This window comes from Arvicola amphibius, chromosome 15 (assembly GCF_903992535.2).
Source record: "Arvicola amphibius chromosome 15, mArvAmp1.2, whole genome shotgun sequence".
Taxonomy (NCBI): domain Eukaryota; kingdom Metazoa; phylum Chordata; class Mammalia; order Rodentia; family Cricetidae; genus Arvicola; species Arvicola amphibius.
Window position 1 is genome coordinate 36181332 of NC_052061.1, and position 12889 is coordinate 36194220.

The 12889-nt window shown below is 47.0% G+C and overlaps 1 protein-coding gene across 1 annotated transcript; it reads left to right on the forward strand.

Moving 5' to 3' along the window:
- The first annotated feature begins 1305 nt into the window (after positions 1 to 1305).
- Positions 1306 to 12834, forward strand: Atxn1l (ataxin 1 like). The gene is made up of 3 exons (XM_038313047.1): positions 1306 to 1438; positions 3710 to 3771; positions 5265 to 12834. The coding sequence occupies exon 3, from the start codon at positions 5382 to 5384 to the stop codon at positions 7443 to 7445; it is 2064 nt and encodes a 687-aa protein (XP_038168975.1). The 5' UTR covers positions 1306 to 1438; positions 3710 to 3771; positions 5265 to 5381; the 3' UTR covers positions 7446 to 12834.
- Positions 12835 to 12889: the final 55 nt, after the last annotated feature.

A 12889-nucleotide genomic window follows, 5' to 3' on the forward strand; every position in this document is an offset into this window, starting at 1 on the left:
ATCAAGCGTTAGTCAAACGTGGTTGTGCATGCCTGTTGTGGTTTGAAAGAGAGACTCCCTATAGGCTCAGATGTTTGAATCTTGGCTCTATTAAGGTAGGTTTAGGAGGTATGGCCTTGCTGGATGAAGTGTGTCATTAGAAGAAGCTTTGAGGTTCAAGGCCACGGTGATTCACTCACTCTGTTTCGCAGTTCAAGATGTGAGCCCTCAGCCTCTGCTCTAGCTGCTATGACAGCTGCCATGTTTTCTCACCAGAATGGGCTCCTAACCCCCTGGAACGGTTGTGCTCAAATAAGCTCTTCTGTAAGTTGCCTTGTTCATGGTATTTCATAACAGCAATAGAAAAGCAATAAATGCACCTGTAATGCCATCGCTTGGGCAACAGAGGCAGGAGGATTAAGAGTTCAAAGTCACCTTAAGCTACAGAATGAGTTCAAAAGCAGCCTGGGCTACTTGTGACCTTGTCTCAAAATCAAACAATCAAACACATAAACGACAAAGCAACCTCCAATCAGCAGCCTCTCAAATGCTCAAATCAGCTTTTCAGTTTTGTTCCTCACTTAAGTCAATCAAACTTTTTTTTATTCAAGTATGAACTTGAATTTAAGGTGACAGCATTTCACATCAGAAAACAACTTGCTTTCCGCTATACTGAACCAAATACTGTCCTTCTCATTCTTCACACTTATAGGTCTCCAGTACTTGCTTCTTCTTCCCCTAGGTCCTGCACTGGGTCCACTTGGGGCTATTTATAACTTTTTTTTTCTTTTTTCTTTTTTTGGTTTTTTCGAGACAGGGTTTCTCTGCAGCTTTTTTTAGAGCCTGTCCTGGAACTAGCTCTTGTAGACCAGGCTGGCCTCGAACTCACAGAGATCCGCCTGCCTCTGCCTCCCGAGTCCTGGGATTAAAGGCGTGCGCCACCACCGCCTGGCTATTTATAACTTTATAAGGCTTTTTGACCCTTGAATAGGCCTGGGCCCAGCTCTCTCACCCTAACCCTACAATGACCCCTCCATCTTTCCACTCTAGGAAATTCTGGGAGTTCTTAAACAGAGTTCCCCAGGGACTACCATTGTCTGGATTTCTAGTTAAGGCTTGTGAAAACTTCTCTAGGGAATCCTGGCCTGGAGAAGGAGACAATCCCTGCTCACTAAACCCATTCAGAGGGACAGGTATTCATATTCCTACCAAAGGGGGCGCTGGACATGATGGGCAGACGGCCAGCTTCCTCCTCTTTAAGGTAGGCGGCGCTCCCTGGCCGGATCGTGACGTCTTCTCTCCGCGTCGGGGGCGGGATGCGCTTGACGCCATCTCCGGGCGCCCGGCTGGGGGGGCCGCTGGGTGTGGGGCGGCTCCGGGGCCGGGGATGGCGGCGTCCTCGGTGGCGGCGGCTCCGGGACAAGCGGGAGGAGTCCAGGGAGCTCCGTGAAATGGGCCGGTGAGTGTCTCCTGGAGTGGTGGCCGCGGGGCTGGCCTGCGGCCGAGCGGGCCTGGGTTCGGAGCTCCGGTGGAAAGGCCCCCTAGAAGCTCGTTGCTTTACCGGGCCGAGGGCCCCCCCAAACAGCGGGCAGAGAGAGCGAAAGAGGCCGTGCCTAGTCCTCTAGATGTTGCTTTCCCGCCTGGCCCGGAAGGCGGTTTCAGGCCCTGATATCCCGGGGGTGTTGTCCCCCGGGCCAGGATGTCCGAGTTCTCAGGGCGGGAAGGGGCCCCCAAACAAGGAAGCGTAGCCAGCGGGGCCTGGCCTCAGCCAGATGTCCGACCCCCCTGACTCTCTAAACCTAAAATGCCCAGTTCAGGCCTTACCCTTGCCGGAACAAGGACTGCGGGATCAGCAAAAGCCATCACCAGTCTGCTCCCTTTTTGGGGGGCGCACCTCTTTCCCTCAGCGATTTTGGGTCTCCCTCGGTGTGCAGTCTCTTGATTCCAATCCAGGCATTAAGAGGAGCTGCGTTCCCGTCTCTATCGGCAGGTCTCTAAAACGTTTCCCTTGCTCCTTAGCTCAGTTGGGTTCACAAGTTGTATCCTTTCCCATGAGAAATTCTCCAAAGCTGCTCCATACACCCACACCCAGGTTTCAGATTCTGAAGTGTTTTGCCTTGTGGGAACCTGGTGCGCAGGCTTGGCTTTCTTCTTGGGGCGGGGGGGGGGAGGGTTAGAGTTTTTGCCTCTTTCCGTCCTTTCATTATCTTGTGTTTGCTAACTCCTTGATGACCTAGAGACAGGTTTTCTTGGCTATTTTAGCTACAGAGAGAAAGCATCGTTTTGGGACTTAAGGAGAAAGCTGGGTACTTTCAGTTAAAAACTGTTGATGAAGAATAAATGCATGACTTATACCCAATTTGTGATTGTTTGGCGTTAGCAATTTGTTTTTCCACATCATCACCTTGTGTGTACTCTTGTGAGTTGGATCGAGGCTCGCAGTATTCTGTGTGACTTTGACAGAACAGGCAGTGATTTTTCAGAACTAGTCAACACAGCTAACTCTGTTAAAACTTTGTTGGCCTGTTTTTTTTTTTGTTGTTGTTGTTGTTTGTGTTGTTTTCCTTTGAGACAGGGTCTTATGGAACCCAGGCTGTCTTCTGACATCCTATATACTTGAACGTACGTGAGGATTACCATGTTCAGTCTAGGGATCAAACTTAGGGCTTGATGCGTGGTAGGCAGGCGCTTTACCAACTGAGCTGCATCTAGAACCTTGAAAGACCGTGTTCTTTAATTATTGATGTTTCTAGCAAGTGCAGATTCAGATATTGGTAGCTTAGTAATAGTTTTATTCCTCATTGTTAGCTACATAGGATCAAAGAGATATTTTGTTTCTTTCACATTTCAATTGGTAGTGTGAAGTTGTCACTTAGAAAATCTTACACACACACACTCACAGAGGAACCCTTTTAATTTTATTTAGAAAATCTGTTAATAGGGCTTTCACTTTGAGTAACACCCCCTTGACCTCTTTTTCTGCCCCAGAAACATAAATAATTGTTCCTTTTCCTCTAGTGCCACCTTTCTTATTTAAATAATTTCCACGTTTGCGTACTCATAGGCCTTTAGTAAAGGTGAAACTCTCTGCTTCTCATTGTTCACATGTAAACAGTTTTACGTCTCCTAGTTTTATTTGTTCGTTTAAGCAAAATTTGGATTGGAAATGAGTTTAACCATTGGGGAATAGGGTGGAGAATAAAGAATATGATGATAGAAAGCCTAATAAAATTTTACACATGGAAATTTCTTCCCAAGGATATGTTACAAAAATTAAATTATAAGAGATCTTTCTTGGGGCTGGAGGCATACACTCACACAGAATATTGTATACATAATAAATAAATATTTTTTTTTAAAAAAGAGATCTTTCTTTTTCTTTCTTCTTGTTTTAATTTGTGTGTAGAGGCCAAAGGCTAGCTTTCAGGAGTCAATTCTCTCCACAACATGGGTCCCAAGGATGGAACTGAGGTCACTAGGCTCGGTATCAAGTGCATTTACCTGCTTAGCCATCCTACTAGCCTGGGAATTTTTTTCTCTTCCATTTCCTGGGCACTCTGGGTAAATGTGCTGTTACCTCTCAGGTTGGGAATGAGGCAAGAGCTCATGGACTTCGTTTTTTTTTTTTTTTTTTTTTTTTTGGTGGCTTTGGAATTATCTTTCATGATTCTCCCAAGGGAGGGTGAGAGGTCAGGCTCCTGCTTACTGCATCCTTACTTCTGTCTTGTAGGCTTACAAGCCAGAGGAGGGGACACGTATTACAACTGTTCAGAAGTACCACCAGAAGCTCAGGTAGTACAAGCCCTTTTGGTTCCTTGTTGTGGAAAAAAAGCTAAAAAATTTGGCCTGTGACAATGAAAAAACAGAACAGAACTCATTCTGATAAGAAAAACTTTTGATGAAGTTCATATGCATTGACATGGTCATATGAAAAAGAAGCTCGCTTTCTGATTTTTTTTTTTTTTTTTTTGAGATAGGTTCTCACGTAGCCCAGACTGCCTCTGATTCATTATGCAACTAGGGCTGACCTCGAACTCCTGAACTCTTGACTCGATCTCCCAAGTGCTGGGGTTATATGCATGTTCCATCACAGTGGCTCTAAACAGATGCTTTTTGACAGTGGATAAAATGATTACAAAAAGTGACAATAAGAGAAAGGGAAAACTTTATTCTGAATCATATAGACCTAAAAATAGTAAGTAAACATACGTGAGAGGAGAAATAGGACCAGAATTTTCTGAAATAATACCCAGAGCAGACCTATAGTGGATAAGAAGCTACTGGCAAAAGAAACAAAGGGGGAAAATAGAAGGGAAATTGAAAGTGATCAATACGAAGAAGTCTTAACCAGAGTAGGGAATGGGAAGTCTGTGAGAAGTCAAAGTTGACTTGTTGCTCTTTAGAGAGGGGGAGAAGAAACAAGCTATAGAACAAGCGAAAATAGTCATCCTTTCATGGGGTCCAAGTCGGAATGTGAAGTCTCTTGGAAGAAGAACAACAACAAAGATACTACAGTTCATAATATGTTTAGGGAACAAAGTTTTTAGTTTTGGTTTTGGATTTTTGGAGACAGGGTATCCGTGTGTAGCCCTGGTTGTCCTGGAACTCACTATGTAGACCAGGCTGGCCTTGAACTCAGAGATCCGCCTGCCTCTGCCTTCTAAGTGCTGGGATTAAAGGCGTGCGCCACCACCATCTGACTGGAACAAGGTTTAATGATGATGATGCTGGAACAAGGGTTTAATAATGACGACGACGACGATGATGATGATGATGGAGAGACAAGTAAACCTCAGCATTTAGTGACACGAATTTAGCCAGTCTTGGGGTAGAAATGGGAAAAAGATCATAACCCAAATTAAGCTGGGGAAAGGAAGCAAGAATGAAGCCATACATTCAGGGAAAGATGGCACCTTAGTCTTTGGTAACAAAAGGAGAAATTTAGGAAAGAGTCAGCAACAACAACAACAAAGATGTGCTGAAAGTTCCATTCACGGGAGGAGACTGAGAAGATCTAAGGGTCTCTTAAAAAGCATGACTAACTCAGAAATTGGTAGTGAAGAGGTCATGGAACCCTCAGGTTATTTATGCATCTTTAATGTTCATTGTGCTTTGTGGTTTCCTGACTGGTTTTTCTTTTCTTAGCTTACAAGTGAAAAGATTCGTGCCTCCTTTTCTCACTACTTTCCTTTGTTACAGCTTTCTCCGTGGGTGCAGTTCTTGATATGTTGTTTGACTTGATTCGCTGGGTTACTTTTCTTTGCCTCTGGTTTGTTCCCTAGCAGATGTGGGCACCCCAGCCATCAGCAGAGAAAGGTACAGGAAAGCCACAGAGAAGTTCCTTCTGATGCCCCAAGGAGCAAGCAAACCCCATCCAGGCTCCAGGAACACCACAAAGCAATATGAAACCTGTTCATGAGAGGAGTCAGGAATGCCTTCCACCAAAGAAACGAGACCTCCCTGTGACCAGCGAGGATATGGGGAGAACTACGAGCTGCTCCACAAACCACACACCTTCCAGTGATGCCTCTGAATGGTCCCGAGGGGTCGTGGTGGCTGGGCAGAGCCAGACAGGAGCCAGAGTCAGCCTTGGGGGTGATGGAACTGAGGCCATCGCTGGTCTGACAGTAGATCAGTATGGCATGCTGTATAAGGTGGCTGTACCACCTGCCACCTTTTCACCAACTGGCCTCCCATCTGTTGTGAACATGAGCCCCTTACCCCCCACGTTTAATGTAGCGTCTTCACTGATTCAACATCCAGGAATCCACTATCCCCCAGTCCACTATGCTCAGCTCCCGTCCACCTCACTGCAGTTTATTGGGCCTCCTTATAGCCTTCCGTATGCTGTGCCACCTAATTTCCTGCCTAGTCCCCTCCTTTCTCCTTCTGCCAACATTGCTACTACTCACCTTCCACATTTTGTGCCATATGCCTCACTCCTAGCAGAAGAAGCTACTCCTTCCCCCCAGGCTGCATCCCCGGCCCAGCCATTTAACAAATCCTCTTCTGCCGCCTCCCCACCCGGCCAGTTGCCACATCACTCGAATACTCAACCACTGGATCTTGCTCCAGGCCGGATGCCCATTTATTATCAAATGTCTAGGCTACCTGCTGGATATACCTTGCATGAAACTCCAACAGCAGGTGCCAGCCCCGTTCTTACCCCTCAGGAGGGCCAGTCTGCTTTGGAAGCAGCTGCTGCCAATGGACAGAGACAGCGAGAGCGAAATGTAATAAGACGAGAAAGTGAAGCCCTTGATTCCACCAGCAGCAAGGGTGAAGGCCAAGGACTGGTGCCGGTGGTAGAATGCATGGTGGATGGACAGTTTTCAGGTTCTCAGACTCCACGAGTGGAGGTGGCGGCGTCAGCACACCGAGGGACCCCAGACACCGACCTTGAAGTCCAGCGGGTAGTTGGCACTTTAGCTTCTCAGGACTATCGTGTGGTGGCAGCTCAGAGGAAAGATGAACCCAGCCCTCTTAACCTATCCCATCATACCCTTGACCATCAGGGTGATGGACGAGGGTCAGCCAGGAATCCTACAGAACTGGTGGAGAAAAATCAGGCCCGTGTATTCTACCCTCAGTCCCATCAGGAACCAGTAAAACACAGACCTTTACCCAAAGCAGTGGTTGTAGCCAATGGCAACCTGGTGCCCACTGGAACTGACCCTAGCCTGCTGCCTGTGGGCTCTGAGATCCTGGTGGCATCAAGTCTGGACATGCAGGCCAGAGCCACCTTTCCAGACAAGGAGCCAACACCACCTCCTGTTACCTCCTCCCACTTGCCCTCCCATTTCATGAAAGGCGCCATCATTCAGCTGGCTACAGGGGAGCTGAAGCGGGTAGAGGACCTCCAAACCCAGGATTTTGTGCGCAGTGCCGAAGTGAGTGGGGGGCTGAAGATTGACTCTAGCACAGTCGTGGACATACAGGAGAGCCAGTGGCCTGGATTTGTTATGCTGCATTTTGTGGTTGGTGAACAGCAGAGCAAAGTGAGCATTGAGGTGCCCCCCGAACACCCCTTTTTTGTATATGGGCAGGGTTGGTCCTCTTGCAGCCCTGGACGGACTGCACAACTCTTCTCTCTTCCCTGTCATCGGCTACAGGTGGGAGATGTCTGCATCTCTATCAGTTTACAGAGCTTGAACAGTAACTCAGTTTCTCAGGCCAGCTGTGCTCCCCCAGGCCAGCTGGGTACACCCCGAGAAAGACCTGAGAGGACAGTTTTGGGGCCTAGAGACCTATGTGACAGCGAGGGGAAGATCCAACCTTCAGGAGAGGGTTCCCGGGTGGGAGAGCCCTCCCAGCCTGAGCCTGGTGCTCAGGCCTGCTGGCCAGCCCCAGGCTTCCAAAGATACAACATGCAAGGGGAGGAGGCACGGGCTGCGCTGCTCCGTCCCTCTTTCATTCCGCAGGAGGTGAAGCTGTCCATCGAAGGGCGTTCCAATGCAGGAAAATGAATCTCTTTCCCAGCCCAGGACTGGGGCTTTATCCCCAGAGGTGAGCTTCATGAGCAGCCAGAGGATTTGCACATGCCAAGCAGAAAATGGCTCTCTTGGCAGTGAGATTTGAGGGAAATAGGAGGCATAAAGACACCCTCCCAAAGCAGGATCTGTTGCTCATTAATCACCTCATGGCATCCTTGTAGGACAGCCCTAGGGGGTGCTGAGATGGGGAATAGCAGGTTTGGAGCAAGAAAGGGTGGGAGTGCACATAGGATAAGAAACATTCCAAAATCAGGGCCTCCCTGTTGGTTTTTTTGTTTTGTTTTGTTTTTCCCTACTCCTTCCTGGCTCCTGCAAGGGAAAGTACAGGCTTTGGGAGCAGGTGGCAGAGGGAACAAAGAAAGAGCCAAAAATGATCCACAGCGTATAGTAGCAGCAGTAAAACTGTTTTCTTTCTTTTTTTTCTCCCCTCGCCCTTTTTGTGGTAGGAGGGCAGGAGGCCCAGTGGTTGGAAATGAGAAGGTTCCCACCCAGAACTCTTCTTGGGAGAGACGTGCACTTTAAAGGGTGATTTTGTTACAGATGTTTATGGCTGGGTTTGGGGTTGGGGAGCACCATGATCTACAGAACTCTGCTTGATCCTTTGCTTCTGCCTGTTCCCATCTCATCTCACCATTCCTCTATAAGGCTTTCTAGCTGTTTAGGGGCCAGAAGAGAGAGGAGGAATCCCTTCAGGCTGAGAATGAAGGACTTCCCCGCTGGGAACCCAGTCAGGGGGCTTTGTGGAAAAGACTTGACTGCTAGATGACTGAGCCCTAGGGAAGGCTTTTGAAAGGTGGCTAACCTAACAACTCCCACTCATCACGTCAGGCCTGCTTGGGCATTTCACTGAGTCTCTAGTAGTAACTTTGGGAAGACCTGGAGGACCTTATCCCCTAGGCACCTACACTCCTCCATTGTCTGTCTATGTTGTGCCTAAGTGCCTGCGCTGCCCCCACCCTTCTGCTGCCCTGACCTCTGCATGGTGTCTTGATCTGGGCCTCACGTGTAGCTTCACTGCCTTTGTCCACTAAGACCTCTAGTTTTTGGTGTCTAAGGGTCTCTGGTTTCCCTATCAGCTATAATTTTTATATTTAGAAACTCAAAATCATGTCCTCTTTCACTGGCAGCAATATAGTGGAGAAACAAAGAAGAAACCACGCCCGAGGCTGGGCATTTCCCATTTCAATCCATTGCCTCTTAGCATTTTGGCTTCTCCCGGCTATGCCCTTCCACCATCAGTTCTGAGAATCTAGGATAGTCCTTGTAACATCTTAGCAGATATTTCCTTGTGTACTGGTGGGTTCTTCTACAAAGAGTAGTTTCCCTTTCCCCCCCTTTTTTTCTTTTTCTTTTCTTTTTTCTTTCTTTTTCGGTTTTTCGAGATAGGGTTCTCTGTGTTAACAGTTCTGGCTGTCCTGGAATTCATTTTGTAGACCAGGCTGGCCTCAAACTCATTGAGATCCGTCTGCTTCTGCCTCCAAAGTGTGGGGATTAAAGGCGTGCGCCACCACTGCCCAGCACAGAGTATTTTCTGTCTTGGTTGTATTCGCTGCCATCTCCCTAAGCCCACATCTCACCTACAACGTGGAGTGTCAGCTTGGACTGTAGGATTCCATTGGGTATTAAGGTCCCCCCCCCATCTTTCAGGTGGTTGAGTATTTTTGTGTGCGGAATTTTTTAAAAGAGGGAGTGTGTGGTTCTTTAGACTCTTGAAGGAAACTCAGGGTATTGTCCACCCAGCTCTCTAGTTAGACTTCTCCCAGAGTATGATTGTGGCATTTCCTTCATAGATAGACATGGACTGGCCAAGGCTTGGCCCGTCATCAGGGGTCCCACGCTTTTGAGGTATGAGCAAAACTTAAGGCAAGTCTTGTGATCTCTCGCTCTCTCACTTCCTCCCCAGCTGCCAAATGGGGATAAATAATCTTACCTACCTCCTGGGGGAGGGGAAGTTCTGAGAATGGAGTCATTCTTAGTGTTCAGGTGCTAAAGGTTGTTCTCTTCGGGAACAGAGTGACAGAAGCTGGCTGGTGTACTACGAGCCCTACGTTCTGTCTCAGACCTTGAGAACAGATACCTGGTCAGCAAGCTTTTAGGGAAGCATCCCAAGGAAGCTGCTTACCTGATAAGTACTTAGGTCTCAGAGTTTGTCAGAGTTAGACACCAACCTTGTGCTGCAGTGGAGATTGCAGCCTTTCCCTTCTCTTGCCCCCTTCTCTGATTGCTGCTTCTCTGGCTTATTTCCTACAGTGGGGGCCTGTGGGCTTGAGTCTTGAGGAATTCTCTCAAATAAGAGCTGTAGGAGAAGGCCTCCTCTCTGACTGTTTCATGAGCAACTCATTCCTAGAGATTATTGTGTGCATGGATTTCTCGCAAGCCCCCTTCCTCACAGGAAGGCTCACCATGAGAATTTAGTGACATGCACTGTAGATGCTCAAGAAATGCCTACCAGGGGTACCACTGAGCTCCTTCCCAGTGGGGCCAACATGCATCTGGCTGTAGTTGCGGTCAAATCACTCTGCTCTCTACTTAGACTAGCTGTAGCTTCCTAGCCTGATAATGCCCGCTGAATCCTGGAAAAAGACATTGTTGAGGGCTTTGACAAAGTGGGCACTGACTTTTCTGCTGTGGTTCTCTTCTGTCCCTGTCTGATAAAGTCATAACAGCAACTCCCTTAATATGGTGCCATGCATTTGTAATGTGCTTTTGCTGAGCTGTGGGTTACCTTTCCTGAAGTGTGTGCCCTAGAAAAGAATTATTGTCAGAGCTGTGGCAGTACTTACCCTAAGTGTGTAAGAGACATAAGTGGTTTTTAGGGTGAGCATTTCAGTGGTTAGCTGTCAGCTTTTGGGGACTGGGCAGTTGACAAAGATCAGCCCATTCCTGGTCAGTGATAGGACATTCCCAGAACTTGGAGAAAGTTTTGAAACAATAGGCCAATATGTATTTTGAAATACATAGGCCAATTTAGAAGAAGGGGAACTTGGTAAAGGATGATTAGTAATCTAAGATTTAGATCATCCTTATTAAGACAGGATGAGGGGAAGGGCTTGAGCCCTCAGGTCTCAGTGCTTATACCCGAGGGAGGAGCCTGAGAAGAGCTAGACTGACTCTCCTTGCACTTAGGTCCCATTTGGTCCTAACACCATGGACTTGGCTCTGTGCTGCTTTTCCACTGCTATTGTCTGCTCACTGTCTGCCTGTTGCCCATTTTAGCTACTGTTCTTCATGTCTTTGGCCATGTAGATTAAGCTCAGGCATCCTGTCCACTCTTCCTCATGTTCTGCCAGTGGTACTGCGTAGCATTGCCATGTGGAATAGGGATGGTCTGCAAGCTGTGGATGGACTGGTCGGTCTGAAAGGATGTGGCTTCAGTGTTGGCGGAGTCCATTGGCTCCAAAAATGTGCCTGTCTTGAGAGAGAAACAGGTCCTATCAGAGACTGCTTTTTCTCTCCTTTATGGTACTTTATAGCCTGTTTTAAAAACAAGAGGAACCACGTTAGGGCTTGAGCCAGGATCCTAGTGGCATTCTTGTCCCATTTTCTGGGGTTGAGAAAGGGTTTGAAGTGTCGCTGAAATAGCTCCTCCAGTTAGGATTAATTTTCTTTTTACCAGTGGGTATCATACACATTTTAAGAGAACAGGATGGTGGCATGATTTAAACCTACATTGAGTAAGCATATTGAGTGGTTGGTCACACTGGCGTGAGCTGAAAGTAGACATTGGGAAAGGTTCAGGCCTTTGGAGTAAAGATAACCAGATTAATTGAATTGGCCATGGGAGATTAGGCCACAGTTCTAGAAGCAAACAGGACAGAGGCCAAGTTTTAGAGAGGTGTGTTGACCTTCTAGGATTAAGTTTACTAAACTACACTGAAGCTATAGTACTTTCTAGATCAGAAAAGTTGTACACTACAGTCGAAGAGCTGAATTCTATTATAGATGGATGTTAGCTTTTGCTTGGAAGCCTTCACCTTGTAACTTCCCCTGGAAAGGTCTCCCACATTATGCAATAATAAAATAAGCATCTGGGTCTTTGCAGCTGTCAGTTGTTTTTCTCAACTCTAGGATCCATCTTTGGACCGAAAGCCTGGTCTGGGCCTAGGATGACACTGGCCCTTGATGCTAGAGTAGTTTGCATTCTCTCCTAACCTGCAGGCTATGCAGTTCTTGGGGCAGAGGGAGAGGTGGTATGGCTTGTCCTGTTGAGCTCCTCGGCAGGAAAATAGTAATAAATGCACTTTTCACATTGAAGGTTTCTTTATTAGTTCTCCTGTTAAGCCTAGGGTCTTTCCCTCGTAGACTGCAAACTCAACAGTCTGTGTAACCCAAAGCCATTCCACTGCAAACGCCTAGCAGTAAAGATGGCCCCAGACTGGGTTCCTGGTCTGCAGTGTGTGTGGCAGCGGCCCATGTGCCTTTACCTAATGTCAGACTTGCAAGCGTTAGTCTGTCTTTATGTTAGGGGTCCTAGGTACTTGAGAGAGAGAGAACAGATAACACAGTGGTTTTATGCCCACCTCACCCCCTGCCAGGGACTTTATGTGTAGTTGTAAACTGAGGGTTGGTGAGCTACTGGTATTGCTGAAGGCAGGGTGGACCCCTCATTTGCTTCATATGTGCACTCAGTGAATTGGATTGGGGAAGAGACTGACCGTACTCATGGCTAACTTGAAGTATTAAAATACGGCTGTCCTCCACACACTTCCTCGACATACAGGATCCCTGTAGCCAAACAGTATATGTTCCAGCTGCAGAGAGCAGACTGCTCTCAGCTTGCACAGCACCTTAGGGGAGGGAAGAATATATGGATAGGTAATAGGGTGGAGAAAGGATGGGAATTTCGTCATCCAGGTGGCTTTAGGGTCCTAAGGAGTAGAGAAGGATGGCACTGGGGAGGTCTGGATGGATCTGATTTGTGTAGGAGTTCCCTGTAGATAAATTACTGATCCCCCAACCACTATCCCCAGTATGTAATGGCTGAATTAATATGTAATCAACTGCATTGTATCTAAAGCCTTAGAACTAGTCAGGTGCTCCTCCCACCCAATACCATTTCTTACCCTCTAATCCTACCTGATCTTTAACAAAGCATTAATAATTCTAAGGATAATCTCTATTTTGTTGTGCTTTTTTGTAACTGTTTTAAATAAATCAATTTGTACTGTATATTTGTACTTTTGTGAGATCCTTTTTGCTGTTTTACCATTTTAAGTCTCTGTACTTGGCTACACACAGATTGTATTTTTATTGTTAATGCTCTTCTTATGGATACCTGCATTTAACTTGTGGACTATGTAAACACAATATATATCAATATCTATATATCTATATATCAATCTATATAAACTACTAGCTTTTCCTTTTGGTGTTTGCGCCTTTTTCCTATCTCAGTGTGATGGTGGCCATTGGGGCAG

What these genes read in the sequence shown, in the direction of transcription:
- Atxn1l (XM_038313047.1), top strand. Translation starts at nt 5,382, where the DNA reads ATGAAACCTGTTCATGAGAGGAGTCAGGAATGCCTTCCACCAAAGAAA.